The 15,970-nt window shown below is 45.3% G+C and overlaps 1 protein-coding gene across 6 annotated transcripts in view; it reads right to left on the bottom strand.

Moving 5' to 3' along the window:
* SYNE2 (spectrin repeat containing nuclear envelope protein 2) overlaps window positions 1-15,970 on the bottom strand; it is a 269,050-nt gene that overhangs the window by 46,896 nt on the left and 206,184 nt on the right. For all 6 annotated transcript variants that reach the window (XM_079978462.1, XM_079978464.1, XM_079978461.1 and 3 more), the window contains exons 85-93: window positions 14,090-14,291; window positions 10,060-10,236; window positions 9,189-9,311; window positions 8,693-8,847; window positions 7,967-8,111; window positions 6,794-6,888; window positions 5,991-6,225; window positions 3,329-3,523; window positions 1,671-1,796 (exon numbers count right to left, since the gene is read on the bottom strand). In XM_079978462.1, coding sequence (XP_079834588.1) covers window positions 1,671-1,796; window positions 3,329-3,523; window positions 5,991-6,225; window positions 6,794-6,888; window positions 7,967-8,111; window positions 8,693-8,847; window positions 9,189-9,311; window positions 10,060-10,236; window positions 14,090-14,291 — 1,453 coding nt within the window. The remainder of the gene's footprint in view (window positions 1-1,670; window positions 1,797-3,328; window positions 3,524-5,990; window positions 6,226-6,793; window positions 6,889-7,966; window positions 8,112-8,692; window positions 8,848-9,188; window positions 9,312-10,059; window positions 10,237-14,089; window positions 14,292-15,970) is intronic.

Genomic DNA, 15,970 nt, shown 5'->3' with positions numbered 1-15,970 from the left:
ATGGTTGCCATTAATTTGATTCTGAATTGATTTTAGAATGTATTTCAATTAATTGGCTGTGATTTTATGTAAACTGAATTGATTTTAGAATGAATTGATTTTAGAATGGATTGCTGTATTACTTTTACTGTTGTTAGCCGCTCTGACTCGGCTTCGGCTGGGGAGGGCGGGATATAAATAATTATCACCATCATCATCATCATCATCATCATCATCATCTTACAAACAACAGAACTGTGTGGATGCTAAGGGGCAAAAGGGAGCTACAGAACTTCTCCAGATACTGGAGTGAGAAGGTGATCTTTCCCATTCCGGATCCGCCATGCTGAAAACCCATTCAACCAACTTTTTAAAGGAACTTGTGTCCAAACAGAATTATATCTTTTTTTCAAAGACTTATATCAGTTTAACTGCCACTCTCAAAGCAGTACTTTAGCTTGCAACCTTAATTCCAAGAACATTAGCTCTACACTAGCTCAGCATGGTGCCCCAACCTGCTTTCCAGTGCTATATCAGAGCATCAGGAGTTGGGAGTGTGGATATTCTTTGAATCTGCATTCCTCAGCCTGGTGCTCTCCTGATGTTATGGAGCTACAATTTGGGATCTGTAGTTGAAAACATCTGGAGGGCGACAGGTTAGGGAAAGCTGCCTCGAATCATTCAACTTGCATAAATTTACTGGGACGAAAACAAATGAGAAGATAAAGGCTTCTGTACAAATTAGGACGTCAACGGCCAGGCAAGAGGAAGCCCGTTTCCCAGAAGCACTTGAGGCTTCTGCTCCACTGGGCCTTACGCTGGACCTGGGAGACCAGGGTTCAAATCCCGACTTGGCCATGAAGTTCACTAGGTGACCTTGCGTCAGCTGTTGCCTCTCACAGCCTAACCTATCTCACAGGGTTGTTGTGGGAATTCACTGAGGATGAGAGAGGGAGAATCATGTACGACACCTTGAGCTCAATGGAGAAAAAGTTGGGTTGCAAATGCAAAGGAGAAACAATCGTTTGGTTTTAAAAGCTAAACTAGGGAAGTGTCATATTTTTCGCTCCATGAGACGCACCTGACCATAAGACACACCTGGTTTTTAGAGGAGGAAAACAAGGGGGGGGGGGGAATTCTGAATGAAACAGTGGATGTATGATTTTTGTGGTTCATGCTATGGCCACAGACATGATATGTGATTTGACAGTGAGTTTGGGGTAGCCCAATGCAAAAATCCTGAGAAACCTTGTGGATCAGTGCTTTGTAACCACGTTTTTGCGCCATTGCGGCCCCACGAAACAGTGGATGCGTGATTTTTTTGGTACCGGCTGTAGCCATGGACATGTTATGTGATCTGATGGTGAATCTGGGGTGACCTAATGCAAAAATCCTGAGGATCCATGTGCTTTTGCCTCCCCCCTCCCAGGCAGCCTCCTTTATCGCTAGCATCCCTTATCTCCCTCTGATCGCTTGCTGATCAGCGGCTTTGTTTCAACACCCCCTTCCCTCTTTCTAAAAAAAAAAAAGAAAAAGCACTGTCTGCTTTTTGCCCCTGGGCAATTTGGCTCCAGGGACCACAAATTCACTCCATAAGACGCACAGACATTTCCCCTTACTTTTTAGGAGGAAAAAAAGTGTGTTTTATGGAGCAAAAAATACGGTAATTGACAATTCAGGGTTTTCTTTACCTTGGCATGTTCCTTGGCAGCCTGAAGCTCAGCATGCTGGACTGGAAGAGGGTCTTTTATTCTTGCTTTCAGCTCCTGCAGTCTGTTGCCCAAGTTTTCAGCTTGGCTTTTGCAGCTCTCCCACGTCTGTAATGTCGAAGAGGGAAAAAGCAAGACATGAAGGGAGCTAATGGACGCCAGTAGACATTGCTTAAAAGGATGGATGAAGCTAGTAACACCTAAGCCCTGAGCTATTTTGTTGTCCTCTTTACTAGACAGGGCAACTTGGTGTGCAGAGGTAGAAACTGACACTCAGAAAGCATCATTGCCCAACTCAGCCAAGCCAGGGCTAGTGCAAGAAAATTCAGAAGAATTCAGGATTTGGGGACCATTTGCAAACACTTGCAAACACTCAGGCCTTTGTAATATCTCAGGAGCCAGCAAAATAGGAGTGGAATCTGATCCTGAACCATGGGCCAGGATTTATGTTAGGGGAGCAGGCTTCATGTTGGGGGGGGGGGGCAGAACCTCAGTTATTTTTATTGATTTACTTGATCCCCCCCCCCCCCAGCTACGCCCGTGTCCTGAACTCTTTTACTCCCCTGCCACACAGTCTAGTTTTTGTTTTTTAAAGGTAGGCATTCCTTTGTGGTGTCAATGCCATAGCAACCCCCTCCATCTAATTCCTTAATTAGTGTGCCTTGGGCTTCCCAATCAGAAGGTCGGCGATTTGAATCCCTGTGATGGGGTGAGCTCCCGTTGCTCGGTCCCAGCTCCTGCCCACCTAGCAGTTCGAAAGCACGTCAAAGTGCAAGTAGATAAATAGGTACCACTGCAGAGGGAAGGTAAACGGCGTTTCTGTGCGCTGCTCTGGTTTCGCCAGAAATGGCTTAGTCATGCTGGCCACATGACCTGGAAAAACTGACTGTGGACAAATACTGGCACCCTCGGCCTATAGAGTGAGATGAGCGCCGCATCCCCAGAGTCGTTTGCGACTGGACTTAACTGTCAGGGGCCCTTTACCTTTACATACTGCCTTTGGGACAAGCTTTGTTCTGCAATTTGTGATGGGTCTATGTCTCTAAATGTACATGTTGCTTTCATCCTGTTTTCAAGATGAATCAACACCAGCTTGGAAATTCCATTATAGGAATATGGGGGTTCTGTACTCTTGCCAGGGTCTTTTCTTATGCTAAATAAGAAACGTGTCCAGAGGAGGGCAACGTGTTCAGAGGAGGGCAACCAAAATGGTCAAAGGCCTGGAAACGATGCCTTATGAGGAACGGCTAAGGGAGCTGGGCATGTTTAGCCTGGAGAAGAGGAGGTTAAGGGGTGATATGATAGCCATGCTCAAATATATAAAAGGATGTCACATAGAGGAGGGAGAAAGGTTGTTTTCTGCTGCTCCAGAGAAGCGGACACGGAGCAATGGTTCCAAACTACAAGAAAGAAGATTCCACCTAAACATTAGGAAGAACATCCTGACAGTAAGAGCTGTTCGACAGTGGAATTTGCTGCCAAGGAGTGCGGTGGAGTCTCCTTCTTTGGAGGTCTTTAAGCAGAGGCTTGACAACCAATGTCAGGAGTGCTCTGATGGTGTTTCCTGCTTGGCAGGGGGTTGGACTCGATGGCCCTTGTGGTCTCTTCCAACTCTATGATTCTATGATTCTATGAAATACCTGCAAGGTGTGCTGAAGCTGCTTTCTGATCTTCTCCAGCTGAAGCTGGGTTTTGCTCCAGGTCTCTTGCACATGCGTCATCTTGAGCTGAAGGGCAATTCTTGCCTCGGGGTTTGCCACGTCAAGTAACTTCTCCCCAGCTGCCAAGGTTAAGGAGTGCTTAGTCTGCCACCTCTGAAGGAGGACCTCCTTTTTCTAAAAAGAAAACAGGGAAACATGCCCAAACTGTAATCATATGTTCCAGTTACAGATAGGTAGCCGTGTTGGTCTGCCATAGTCAAAACAAAATTAAAAAATTCCTTCCAGTAGCACCTTAAAGACCAACTAAGTTAGTTCTTGGTATGACCTTTCGTGTGCATGCACACTTCTTCAGATACACTGAAACAGAAGTCACCAGACCCTTCTATATAGTGAGAAGGTGGGGAGGGGAGAACACTTCAATCTCCCAGGACATTCTATACAAGATCTCAAAGTAGCTGTTCTATTACAAAGGAATTTCAGAAATAGACTGGAAAGAGAAGCTGCTGAATTGCAACTCATTACCAAACTTAAAACCATGGAGAGACCTGGTCTGAACAAAGACATTGGATTCTTATCTCATTATACATGACAAAGCCATTTTTCACCTTCTCACCCCTTGCTTTTTCCTGTAAGACCTATTGCAGTCGTTAAGAGTCGTCAACAGGCTCATCACAGCTATCTGCCAATCACCCAACCCCACCACCCTTCTGAGTAATACCCCTCCCCACCTTCTCACTATATAGAAGGGTCTGGTGACTTCTGTTTCAGTGTATCTGAAGAAGTGTGCATGCACACGAAAGCTCATACCAAGAACTAACTTAGTTGGTCTTTAAGGTGCTACTGGAAGGAATTTTTTAATTTTGTTTTGTAATCATATGAACACACAGAGACATGGCCACAAAGCAATAAAACAATACCAAACAATTTTAGTAGAGAAATAATTCCTTCCCCCCCCCCTTTTTTTTGGACGCAGGTGGCGCTGTGGGTTAAAGCCTCAGCGCCTAGGGCTTGCCGATCGAAAGGTCGGCGGTTCGAATCCCTGCAGCGGGGTGCGCTCCCGCTGCTCGGTCCCAGCGCCTGCCAACCTAGCAGTTCGAAAGCACCTCCGGGTGCAAGTAGATAAATAGGGACCGCTTACCAGCGGGAAGGTAAACGGCGTTTCCGTGTGCGGCTCTGGCTCTGGCTCTGGCTCTGGCCAGAGCAGCGATGTCACGCTGGCCACGTGACCCGGAAGTGTCTCCGGACAGCGCTGGCCCCTGGCCTCTTAAGTGAGATGGGCGCACAACCCCAGAGTCTGTCAAGACTGGCCCGTACGGGCAGGGGTACCTTTACCTTTACCTTTAATTCCTTTTTAAGAACCACTGTTTGGAGAGTTCTTGTTTAAAAGGTTCTCTCAGTCTGGTTTCCGCAGGATTTGTACAACGATAACAATGCCTAATATTTATATACAGTGGTACCTCGGGTTACATACGCTTCAGGTTACAGACTCCGCTAACCCAGAAATAGTGCTTCAGGTTAAGAACTTTGCTTCAGGATGAGAACAGAAATCGTGCTCTGGCAGTGCTGCGGCAGCAGGAGGCCCCATTAGCTAAAGTGGTGCTTCAGGTTAAGAACAGTTTCAGGTTAAGAACGGACCGCCGGAAGGAATTAAGTACTTAACCTGAGGTACCACTGTACTAGATTTGAAAAGACACAAATGCTTAAAAATAATAATTCTCCCTGTATGTCCACCAATAAATTCAAGGCAATTTGTGGGGTCCCTCTCATTCATTTTATCCTCACAACTCTTGGTGGTAGGTTAGACCGAACGTGTGCCCCCCCCCCTCTCTCTCTCTCTCTCTGTGTGTGTGTGTGTGTGTGTGTGTGTGTAAACAAGGCCTCACATCCAGTCACCCTGAGAACTTTGTTGCTGAGTCAGGATTTGAACCGAGGTCTCCACAGTCTATTCCAAATATTCTCCACATTACATACACCCCCACCAGGGGCAGGAGAGGAGAAACAGCCAGGACAACTGCAGAGCCGGCAGAACATCTACAGTCTTCCTGCTCTACTTTTGCTGATGCCCCCCGAGAAAGGAGAAGAGAGATTTTTGGAGAAAAAGAGATGAATTAATATTAGAGGTAGCTAGAATAACTGGATCCACTGCTTTACGAGAAAAAGGAAGTCAGTTTTTAACGCAGGGGTGAGCAAACTTAAAGCTTGAGGGATCTACTTTATTTTTCCTTAGGACCCTGAGGTTCACCAGCTGGAGCCAGGTGTGCAAAATATGGACTTAACCTGGCAGGCATTCTCCAATAATTAAGGAACAAGATGCCAGGAGTTTCTGATCAGGACCAAAACAAAACTCTTAAGTCCTTCCATATATAAAAAAAGACCCTACACTTGGTCTCCCCTCAAGCATTCTATTTCAGCAACCTAATTTATAGGGTGAATTATTTTCAGTTATTGCTATAGTTAAGACAACTGAGAGTCAGAAATAATTTTCCATTACACTGCAAACCACCTAGATTCTGAGCGATCTTCTGCCCACCTCTAGTTTAACAGATGCCAAGTCCCCTTTAAGTTTTCCAAGCACTAGCAATTTTGATCTTTTAAAAATGCAACGCTATGTTTCGCTGGTTGTAGGAAGAGGAGGCCTAACCTTGATGTCGTGACTCAGATTCCTGAGTTGGTGTAGACTATACTTCTCCTGACTCTCCACAGCCGCCATGAATCCACTTGTGTGCATGAGGATCTTCTTGATGTCTTGTAGTGAAGTTGTGAATTTTTGCCATTGCTTTACGTTACTGTCAATCTCGCCCTTTCTCTGCTGAGCTGCCCGGACGATGCTTTGCCACTGTTCCTTCAGCAGGGTGAGTTTGGAGAGAAACATGGTCCTGAAGTGGTCAGAGATTAACTTGTCAGTCATGTAGCATCTTCTTCTTCTTATTATTATTGCTACTACTACTACAATTTATATCCCACCCTTCCTCTCCCAAAGGAGTCCAGGGCAGCAAACACACAAACAATAGAACAATTAAAAACAATTGCACTACAGATGTAGACTGGGAACAATTTCAACTTGAAAGACTTGTTAGAAGAAGGTCTTCCATACACACGCAAAAACGCAACAGAGATGTTGCCTGTCTAATATGTAATCGGAGGGAATGCCAAAGGTTAGATGCCACAGCACAAAAGGTCAGATTCCCATATTGTTTGGAATGGACCTTCTGATAACGTGCTACCTGCAGGAGGTCCTCACCTGTGGCGTGGAGTGATCACCTGGGTATATAAGAGGTGAGACAATCCTCTGCTCAGCTCCATTACTCACTGTTTTAGGCACGGTGATTTATTATGACACCTTCAACCCTCCCTTAAAAACTGTTGTCGAGTTCAAGCCTTAGAATGCACACACCCTGCAACTGCACCCCGATTTGAAACACACAACCAAGCCATATATCTCACCGGTTTTCAGCTTCTCCCGATTCCAGCACGTGCAAAGCCTTTGACATGATAGAATTAAAAGTCTGCTGGTTCACCAAGATCTCCGCTTGCAATGTCTGTAAACATCGAAGGAAATGTTTTAATTATGCTTCATGCAAAGGGAAAGATTAAACATTACAAAATTCCAGCTATTTTCTACTCCAATACTTCAACCAATACTTTATCACCCCTGACCATGCCTTTACCTATGTCTTGAAGATGCAAGTTAGCAGAACGACAGGCTGCAAAGATTTGCTAAGATGTACCATCCCAGATTCTCAGGGACGCGGGTGGCGCTGTAGGTTAAACCACAGAGCCTAGGACTTGCCGATCAGAAGGTTGGTGGTTCGAATCCCCGCGATGGGGTGAGCTCCCGTTGCTCGGTCCCTGCTCCTGCCAACCTAGCAGTTCGAAAGCACCTCAAAGTGCAAGTAGATAAAAAGGCACCGCTCCGGCAGGAAGGTAAACAGCGTTTCCGTGTGCTGCTCTGGTTCACCAGAAGCAGCTTAGTCATGCTAGCCACATGACCCGGAAGCTGTACGCCGGCTCCCTCGGCCAGTAAAGCGAGATGAGCGCCGCAACCCCAGAGTTGGTCACGACTGGACCTAATGGTTAGGGGTCCCTTTACCTTTACCTTACCATCCCAGATTACAAGTAAGGAATAGCATACTCTCTCATATAAAAAGCCTTCTGCATATAGAACACTTGCAAGTTAGGAACACAATTGCTTTTTTATTATTCAGTTGTAGTGGAGCAATGGAGATAAGTTTTTCCTACTGTCCGGGGATAGGCGATTTGTGGTAATATCACAAATGCTATGGTCTTTTTTTCAGTATACCTAAAACCCTTTGCTTATTAGGGGCTACCCCACATTTTCTCCAAAAAACTGCTTTGTGCAGGTAACTACCATAGTGTTATCTAATTTCTCAAAAGCAGGGGATCCATGGCTTGGCTTTTGGAAAATAGGGGGTGTTCACTGATTAGCAAATTGGGAACCACTGCCCTAGAGCAACCTCAGGAAGTCTAATTGGCTAGAGAATGAAACTGTATCATGGCAAAATTTAACTCAAGTCCCACAGCCAATGATTTGCTTGGTGTAGCAATCAGATCCATCTTTCTGCTCTGGATTGGGGCCGAAACAGTGAGGAACATTACCTCATACTCCCTCTGCTGTTTCCGCAGCCCCTCTAGGCTGCCCGCCATATCTTCCCTCAAGACCTCTTTCATTTTCTCTTGGAACAGCACCCACTTTTGGCATCTCTGAATGAACTTTTCATCAGACTGAATGCCCTGCAGTTCACTGCAATGAGAAACAAAATTCGAAATCAGTTCTGCAGCCGCGCCTTCTGCCAGTTACGCTTTCAGTCATGCATGATTGTGGCCCAGGTGGCAAGGGTGGTTTGTGCCCATTGGGACTGATGGGGCAGAACACAGGGAGCCTACAGAACTACAGTAGGTGGGGCCTGATCCAATGACTGGCAGAGCTTGACACGAATCAGCAGTGTGATGCAGCAGCAAAAAAGGCTAATGCTATTCTTGGCTGCATCAACAGAAGTCTGGCGTCTGGATTGAGGGAAGTCATAGTCCTGCTCTGTTCTGCATTGGTCAGACAACACCTGGAATATTGTGTCAAATTCTGGGCACCACAATTTTAGGAAGGGTGTTGACAAGCTGGTGTGCAGAGGAGGGTGACCAAGATGATCAAGGGTCTCAAAACCAAGCCTGATGAGGGAGTTGGGTATTTTTAGCCTGGGAAAGAGGAGTCTAAGGGGAGATATGGTGGCCATCATCAATTATCTAAAGGGCTTGGACCCAAACAAATGGATTTTAAGTTACAAGGAAGGAGTTTCTGACTAAACATCAGGAAGAATGTTTTTTTACCAGCATTTCTCCAGAGCCATAGCTTTCTTCTGAGTCCATCGCCAGTTCAGATCCTGCAGTCTTTTTGCAGTGAAGTCACTGAGCGGAAACCTAAAGCTGAATTCATTCAGACTCTCCATCTCGGGTGATAAAGCTGTGAGGACCAACATCTGGCTCTGAGAAAAAGGACAAGACAGATGAGGCTGCTGGTTTGCAAAAGCCTATCATGCTTCTTGTTGGGCAGTGCTTTTTTGGCACAATGTGCAAAACACCAGGTGCCAGGAAAGCCAAAGGAACAAGAGCCACCAATTGCTATACAAGGAAGGACACCAGCTAGGGAAGATCGGAACGGCCTCAAACGAATTTTTTAAACAGCCCGCTTTGTTCTTGAAGAACTGATTATGCTCCCCTATATTTTCCTCCCCTGCCGCCCAGAAGGGATGAGTGAGTTGCAGTTCCAAACATCTGGTGGGTACCAGGCTGGGAAAAAGATGGCCTATGAGCTTTTATGGCTTACCATGAGTAGATCTGAGTCTTCAGTGCCTTGGTTCAGATTTTCCAATACTTCTGTGAACCCTTTAACATGATTCTCCAGGTTTTCCAAGCAAGTCTCAAAACGCTTCAGCTGTAAAAGGTCAAACTGAGGAGAGAAATTAATATGCTGATGTTTGCAGAGGTTTAATTTTCATTTCGATCAGCCAATCACCTTATTTATGATTTTGAACTTTGCTTTCTTTCTTTTATATGGTGCTCTATGTTGAATATTGTAAACTGCCCTGATACGGGTGTGTGTGTGTGTGTGTGTGTGTGATTTGTACTAGGATGCTACCTTTATTTGCCCTGCAAAACTGTCACAAAATAGTGTGCTTGCTTTTGAGTCATCTAGAACTCTCAATTGGGCTAGAAGATGATTAAAGGGGAGGGGAAGGATAATCTTGCAAGAGTCACGGCAGAATTTGGGAGGAGGCGGCTGACATGCAAATGAGGCGCCATGAAGTTGCAGAAAGGCCTTTTGGGAAAAAGAAACTTTACAATGGCTGCTTCGCCATCTCTGGAAACAGAAAAATGAGCATTTGCTCACTTCCAGCTACTGAGAAGCAGGATAGGTGGAATACAGGAAGAAATGAAGAAACAGACTGTTCTTAGGTGGAAATTAATTTTGCCCCTGATCAGCTGGTGGGTCGTGGGGGTCTAGTAAAAAACAGCACAGATCCTGCAAGCCGGAAGCCTGCCAATTCATGGTGCAGGTGTATAAATTTGTATGGCCAATGGCATTTCCCAACAAATACATTGGGGGGGAAATCCCAGAAGCACTATTCCTCTCTCCCCCACCCCCCAAACCTATTGACATGTAGGAGTTAACAGCAAAGCGACCCACTCAGAAGTACCTTAAACTCATTTTCTTTCATTTGTAGCATCTTCTCCAAATAGGAGATCCTTTGAAGTGGTTGGAGTTTTTCTGGAAGAAGTGGTTCTGTGGGCTCAGCCAGCTGAGCTATTTTATCTGCCAGCTCAGAAACAGGAAGAAAACTTTCTTTGATGTTCTGAAGGTCCAGCTTCAGCATCTGGAAAGAAAGGGAGATGAATCATGAGAAAGAAACAAAGGCTCCTGGGTTACGGTGTTGGTTGCACACTCAGATTGATGTGTCCGCCCTCAGACCCAGATTTTCCCCTGACTCTGGGCACAGTAGGCCAGAAAGGAAATCACTTTTGTGATTTCGAGTTCTCCAAATTTTGCAATGAAGTTCTCGTCTCCAAACACGTTATCAAAATGTGCATACAAACGACAGGATGAAATTCATTCGGAAATGTGTATTTTGTAATGAAATAGGCTCAAGAATTGGAAATCAGAAGAAGTACCAACACTGAAAGATTGGCAAAATAATTTTTTTGAAATGATTGAATTAGCAAAAATGATGGCAACAATTAGAATGCAATCTAATCAAAATCTCAAACAGGAATGGAAACGTGTAGAAGAATACATGACCAAAAGATGCTCCAATCCAACAAGAATTTATTGATATGTATGGACTGATTTCACAAAGCTAAGCTAAGCTAAGCAGATATATAAGATTGAATGTTTAGTTATTAAGATACAATATTACAATCTCAATAATAAAGTTACAAAATAATAACAAGGAAGTCATGCATGGGTGGAGGGAAGACACAGGGCAAGAAATAAGAAATGGATAAATGTTGGTGCATAATGTGTGAAAATGTGAATTGATGAATATAATGTATATGTATCAATATGTAAAGATTTCATGTATGTAAGGTAAAGGGACCCCTGACCATTAGGTCCAGTCGTGGCCAACTCTGGGGTTGCGGCGCTCATCTTGCTTTATTGGCTGAGGAAGCCGGCATACAACTTCCAGGTCATGTGGCCAGCATGACTAAGCCGCTTCTGGCGAACCAGAGCAGCACACAGAAACGCCGTTTACCTTCCTGCCAGAGCAGTACCTATTTATCTACTTGCACTTTGACGTGCTTTCGAACTGCTAGGTTGGCAGGAGCAGGGACCGAGCAACAGGAGCTCACCCCGTCACGGGGATTCAAACCGCCGACCTTCTGATCAGCAAGTCCTAGGCTCTGTGGTTTAACCCACAGCACCACCTGCATCCCATTTCACATATGTATTGCAACATAAATTAAGTGCAAAAAAAAAAAAAAGGCGAAGAAGGCTCAGAGCTCAGGGAATGGTGGTGAGAGAACAATGAGTGGGCAGAGAGAGAGGACTGGGAAGAGATGGTTTCAGAAGCTGAAGGGGTAAATAGGGCTAAGTGAGCTGGGAGAGTCTGTGGCAGAGAGAAGTCCAGAATCAGAGGCAGAAGCAGAAGCAGAAGCAAGAGAGTGGGATAAGAGAGGCCAAGAGGCAGAGATTAGTCTGGTTGGTGAAGAGTCACGGGAGTCTCGCTGTCTCCCACCCCAACCTCCCAGAACCAGAAGAGGCATGAAAAGGGTGCAGGAGAGCTTGGCTGCATGCAGGCGCAGTCTCTGATTGCTTGGGGAAAGCCCTGGAGAGGAGGGGACTTAGATGGCTGTGAGGAGCTGGGGCTTTCAGTCTTTCATGGAGTAAGACCCACAAGGAATAAACTGCTGTGCTCATTAGGCCTGACTAACAAGTCTGTGGAGATCGTGTTTTTGCTAATAAAGAACTAAATCTAACTTCTATCAGAGTGGGTCAGGATGGGCCTGTTCTCTTATAGAACTGCAAGGAGGAGAGAAAAAGGGAGGGGGGACCTGGCTGGACGCTAGAAGTGGAGAATTGTGACAAGCAGCCTTAAAGGTAGTGGAGGGTCAGTCAGGCTGTGTACCTAGGATTTCATGGGCTGCAATCCCTGTGCACAGATGATTAACATTACAAGTAGAATTAAGATACGCGTTGTGCTCCTTGGTAGTTCTTTATCCGGGCGGGTGGGTGGAGATTTGGGAACATCTCTTCTGAAGTGTATAATTTAATACAATTTCCACTTAACACCAGTTACCTAAAAAATCGTGCTTTCTGGATGGGAATGGCAGCTGTGCTGTTAATGGGCATAAAGTAAGTCTAAAATGCTAATTTACTGCCATTAAGGAGAAATTTCGCCAATGTGACTAATGCATGCCTGGCATCCAAAGCCCTTTTCTCTTTGTGGCGATGCTCTTTAAGGCCAAATGAGCCCGTTGCTTCAAAAACGATCCATTTAAATTTCTTCCCATTAGACTTTGCATACAATTTATTAAGGGCACAAACACATTTCTATCCGCTCACGGGGGGGAAACGCAAGAATAACTTTAACACAAGTCCTCAATCTCACCTAAAACTGTTAGCACGGGGAAAGGGTTAGGCTTAAAAGCACATCAAGTGCCCAATTGGATTCCTAGCAGTCATTCACAACTGACAAGGGGTGTAACATACCTCCCCGTCTATTAGGGTTCTTTCTCTGGTATTATTCTTCACAAAAGGAAGAAGAATAGTTTGGCTCTCCTCCACCGATATCGGGAAAGGGCTATTAGCACCGGGTAGATTTAATAGCTGCTTCATTTATGGCAAAATTATCCTGGGTTTTCTTTGTCAGCAAGAGATACAAAACTGCATCGTAAAAAGCCACTTCCATGTTAGAAGAAAGCCGAAATCCTTCCATCTCTGAGCTACTGGAGAGTTCTGTGGAGGCCTTCTGTTCAAGAAGACAATGAAATTGCTGACACCTTTGGCCTGAGCCCAAGAAGCTTACCTTGGGGCAGGGGAAGAAAGCATCAAAGCATCTAGGCTGCATCAACAGAAGTATAGTACCAAGATCAAGGGATTGAATAGTCCCACTCTAGTCTGCCTTGGTGGGCCACACCTGGAATACTGTGTCCAGTTCTGGGCACCACAATTTAAGAAGGATGTTGAGGTTCGATGGCCATCTGTCACGGACGCATTATTTGAGATTCCTGCATTGCAGGGGGCTGGGTTAAATGACCCCTCTGGGGTCCCTTCGAAATCTACAATTCTACGATTTTATAATGCAGCCTGGCAAAGACACTCAGGGAGAGTGCAAGACAGGGCGGGTGAGGGGTGTGGCCTGAGGAGAGTTCCAAGGGCCACATACAAAGGCTGGAAGGCCATTTGGCACCCATCCCTGATTGCCTCCACACCCTGAGATCTATCATCTTCTTCTTTGGCGATCACTTGTAGTCGAATAAGATTGTCTTCTATGAACACGGTTTTAACAGTGAATCCGTAAGTGACTGTGGAGCCCAATTCTGGATCCACACGTCCTTCCACAGTGGGGACATAGGTTTCCGGGCGAGAGTTGATCACAGTGAGGGTTTGCCAAGCGTGCCTTCCTCTTAGTATGTTTCTCCCTTTCGTCCTAAGTTTGAGCGTCTTCAAAGCCCATGACACCTTTGGCAAAGGCTATTCTCCAACTGGAGCGCTCACAGGCCAGTGTTTCCCAGTTGTTGGTAGTTAAACTACATTTTTTAATATTTGCCTAGAGAGAGTCTTTAAGCCTCTTTTGTTGACCACCAGCATTACACTTTCCATTTTTAAGCTCGGAATAGAGTAGTTGTTTGGAAGACGATAATCAGACATCCGCACAACATGACCAGTCCAAAAAAGTTGATGTTGAAGAATCATTGCTTTGACACTGGTGATCTTTGCTTCTTCCAGTACACTGGCATTAGTTCACCTATCTTCCCAAGTGATATGTAAAATTTTTCAGAGACACAGTTGATGGAACCTTTCGAGGAGTTGGAGATGGTGTTTATAAGTAGTCCATGTTTCAGAAGCATACAGTAAGGCTGGCAGTACAATAGCTTTGTAAACAAGCATTTTGGTTTCCCTGCAAATGTCCCGGTTCTCAAACACTCTGCACTCGCAGATAGAGCATCCCTTTCTTATTCTCCGCCCACTTTCTAGGCAACCACACCATGGAAATCCCATTAACCTACCTTCACATCCTCGACCTTCTGCTTAAGGAAGTCCATTGTATGACCTGCAGCCACATCTGCCAAAAGGGAACCATACTGCTCTTCATACTTGTCCACCTTGGCCATGACTTCAGCATGTAAACCAACATAAGATTCCCAAAGTTGAAAAGATGCTTGTGCTTTGTGTAGGTGATCTTCAATTTCTTTGTTCATCAGTGTCCATCTATAAAAAAATTAAATTAAATTAAATGCAGCATTACAGTGGTACCTCGGGTTACATGCACTTCAGGTTACAGATGCTTCAGGTTACAGACTCCGCAAACCCAGAAATAGTACCTCTGGTTAAGAACTTTGCTTCAGGATGAGAACAGAAACCATGCTCCGGCGGCACGGCAGCAGCGGGAGGCCCCAATAGCTAAAGCGGTACCTCAGGTTAAGAACAGTTTCAGGTTAAGAACAGACCTCCGGAACAAATTAAGTACTTAACCTGAGGTACCACTGTATAGCAAACAATTCAATTACCTCTTGCTTTCCTTAAGAGCACATCTACCTGCCTTCCTACGGTTTGTTCATACTAGGGAAGAGCACTGAGTGACTTGCTCAGCATCAGAGTGGGAAAACGTGACATGCTCCACAAATGTGGAGGGGACTTCTTTTCTTTCTTTAGGCAGATAAATGCATGGAGCTAAAATGCGCCACATCACTAGGCTGCTGATCACATGCATGCGCGGCATGTCTGCCAGAAGCCTCAAAGCAAGTTAGTTGGCTCCTAATGCCAACCTTAGACAAGATGCCAAACTCATCTGATGGGATTTCCAAAGATTAGCTTCCCCGGTGATGGGAGCACCAAACTTGAAAATGAAACAGGAAGCACACAGGAAATCAGGAAGGGGAAAATTGCAGCCTTCCAGGTGTTGCAAGAATGCAACTCCTATCATTACCTGGCTATTAGCTATGCTACCTGGGGGAGCGATAGGTGTTAGGGTTCAGCAATATCTGGAGAGCCACAGATTCCCAATCTATGCATTAAGACATCAAGATGGCTTGGAGAATAAACTGCCTAGCTCTGGCTTTTAGAGACTGAATCTCGCTTAAGCTCTGATCAAGGTCAAACCGTTTTTATTTGGCAGGGCATATGATGTGGTGTTGCTGGTTAGTCTGCTATATTGCTTTAGTTGCCATTAAACTATCTATTTATAAAACAAAGGTTCCGTCTTACTGCTTAATTATATTCACGTTTTGGTGTGATTAATTGTCTATCACCAGGGGATATGAGTGTAGGCCTGAACACAACATGGCAACTGTGTTTCTACTGCGCATCTGGACACGCCTACTAAATGGCCTGGTTCGCACGTAACAGTAAGCCAAACTATGGCTAAGCATGAATGTGCAAGCGTTTGGGTACTCATGGTAAAAACTATTGTTGCTTCAGTTCCCCTGCTGTTGCACTAACTAGAGCTAAGCCATAGCACACACAGTTGCTATGTCTGTGCGTTTCACCAAAGGGTAGAGATGGGGGCGAGCAAGACTGGATTTTATATTCCTACAGGCAGGATATTAACCATGGCAGGTTCCTTTTTCCAAGCACCCCAAAACCTGGGCAGCAGCTAAAAGCATCCAGTCTGAATGCTCTCTCCTCCTCCCACATCCTATCCTGAGACAGGCAGCAGATGAAGACTCCATGGATTCATCATCCTTTAGCTTTTCCCTCCAACATCCCTCCCTCCCACTGCTGCTTTGTTTGCTATGTAGTCTGATGAAGATCTTTGCAGAATACAAAAGGTTGCACAGTACTTTGTGGCCCGTTGACTAGCCTAATAAAAGCCTTGTCCAATATGCATTTTGGAATGTTGACCGATGCTTCGTGCCTCCCCACAGGCTGATTATCACTGGGTTATTTGG

Source organism: Podarcis cretensis (assembly GCF_951804945.1).
Source record: "Podarcis cretensis genome assembly, chromosome: 1".
In the NCBI taxonomy this organism is placed as follows: domain Eukaryota; kingdom Metazoa; phylum Chordata; class Lepidosauria; order Squamata; family Lacertidae; genus Podarcis; species Podarcis cretensis.
The sequence above is the reverse complement of the archived record's forward strand: the minus strand, read 5'-3'. Positions and strand labels throughout refer to the sequence as shown.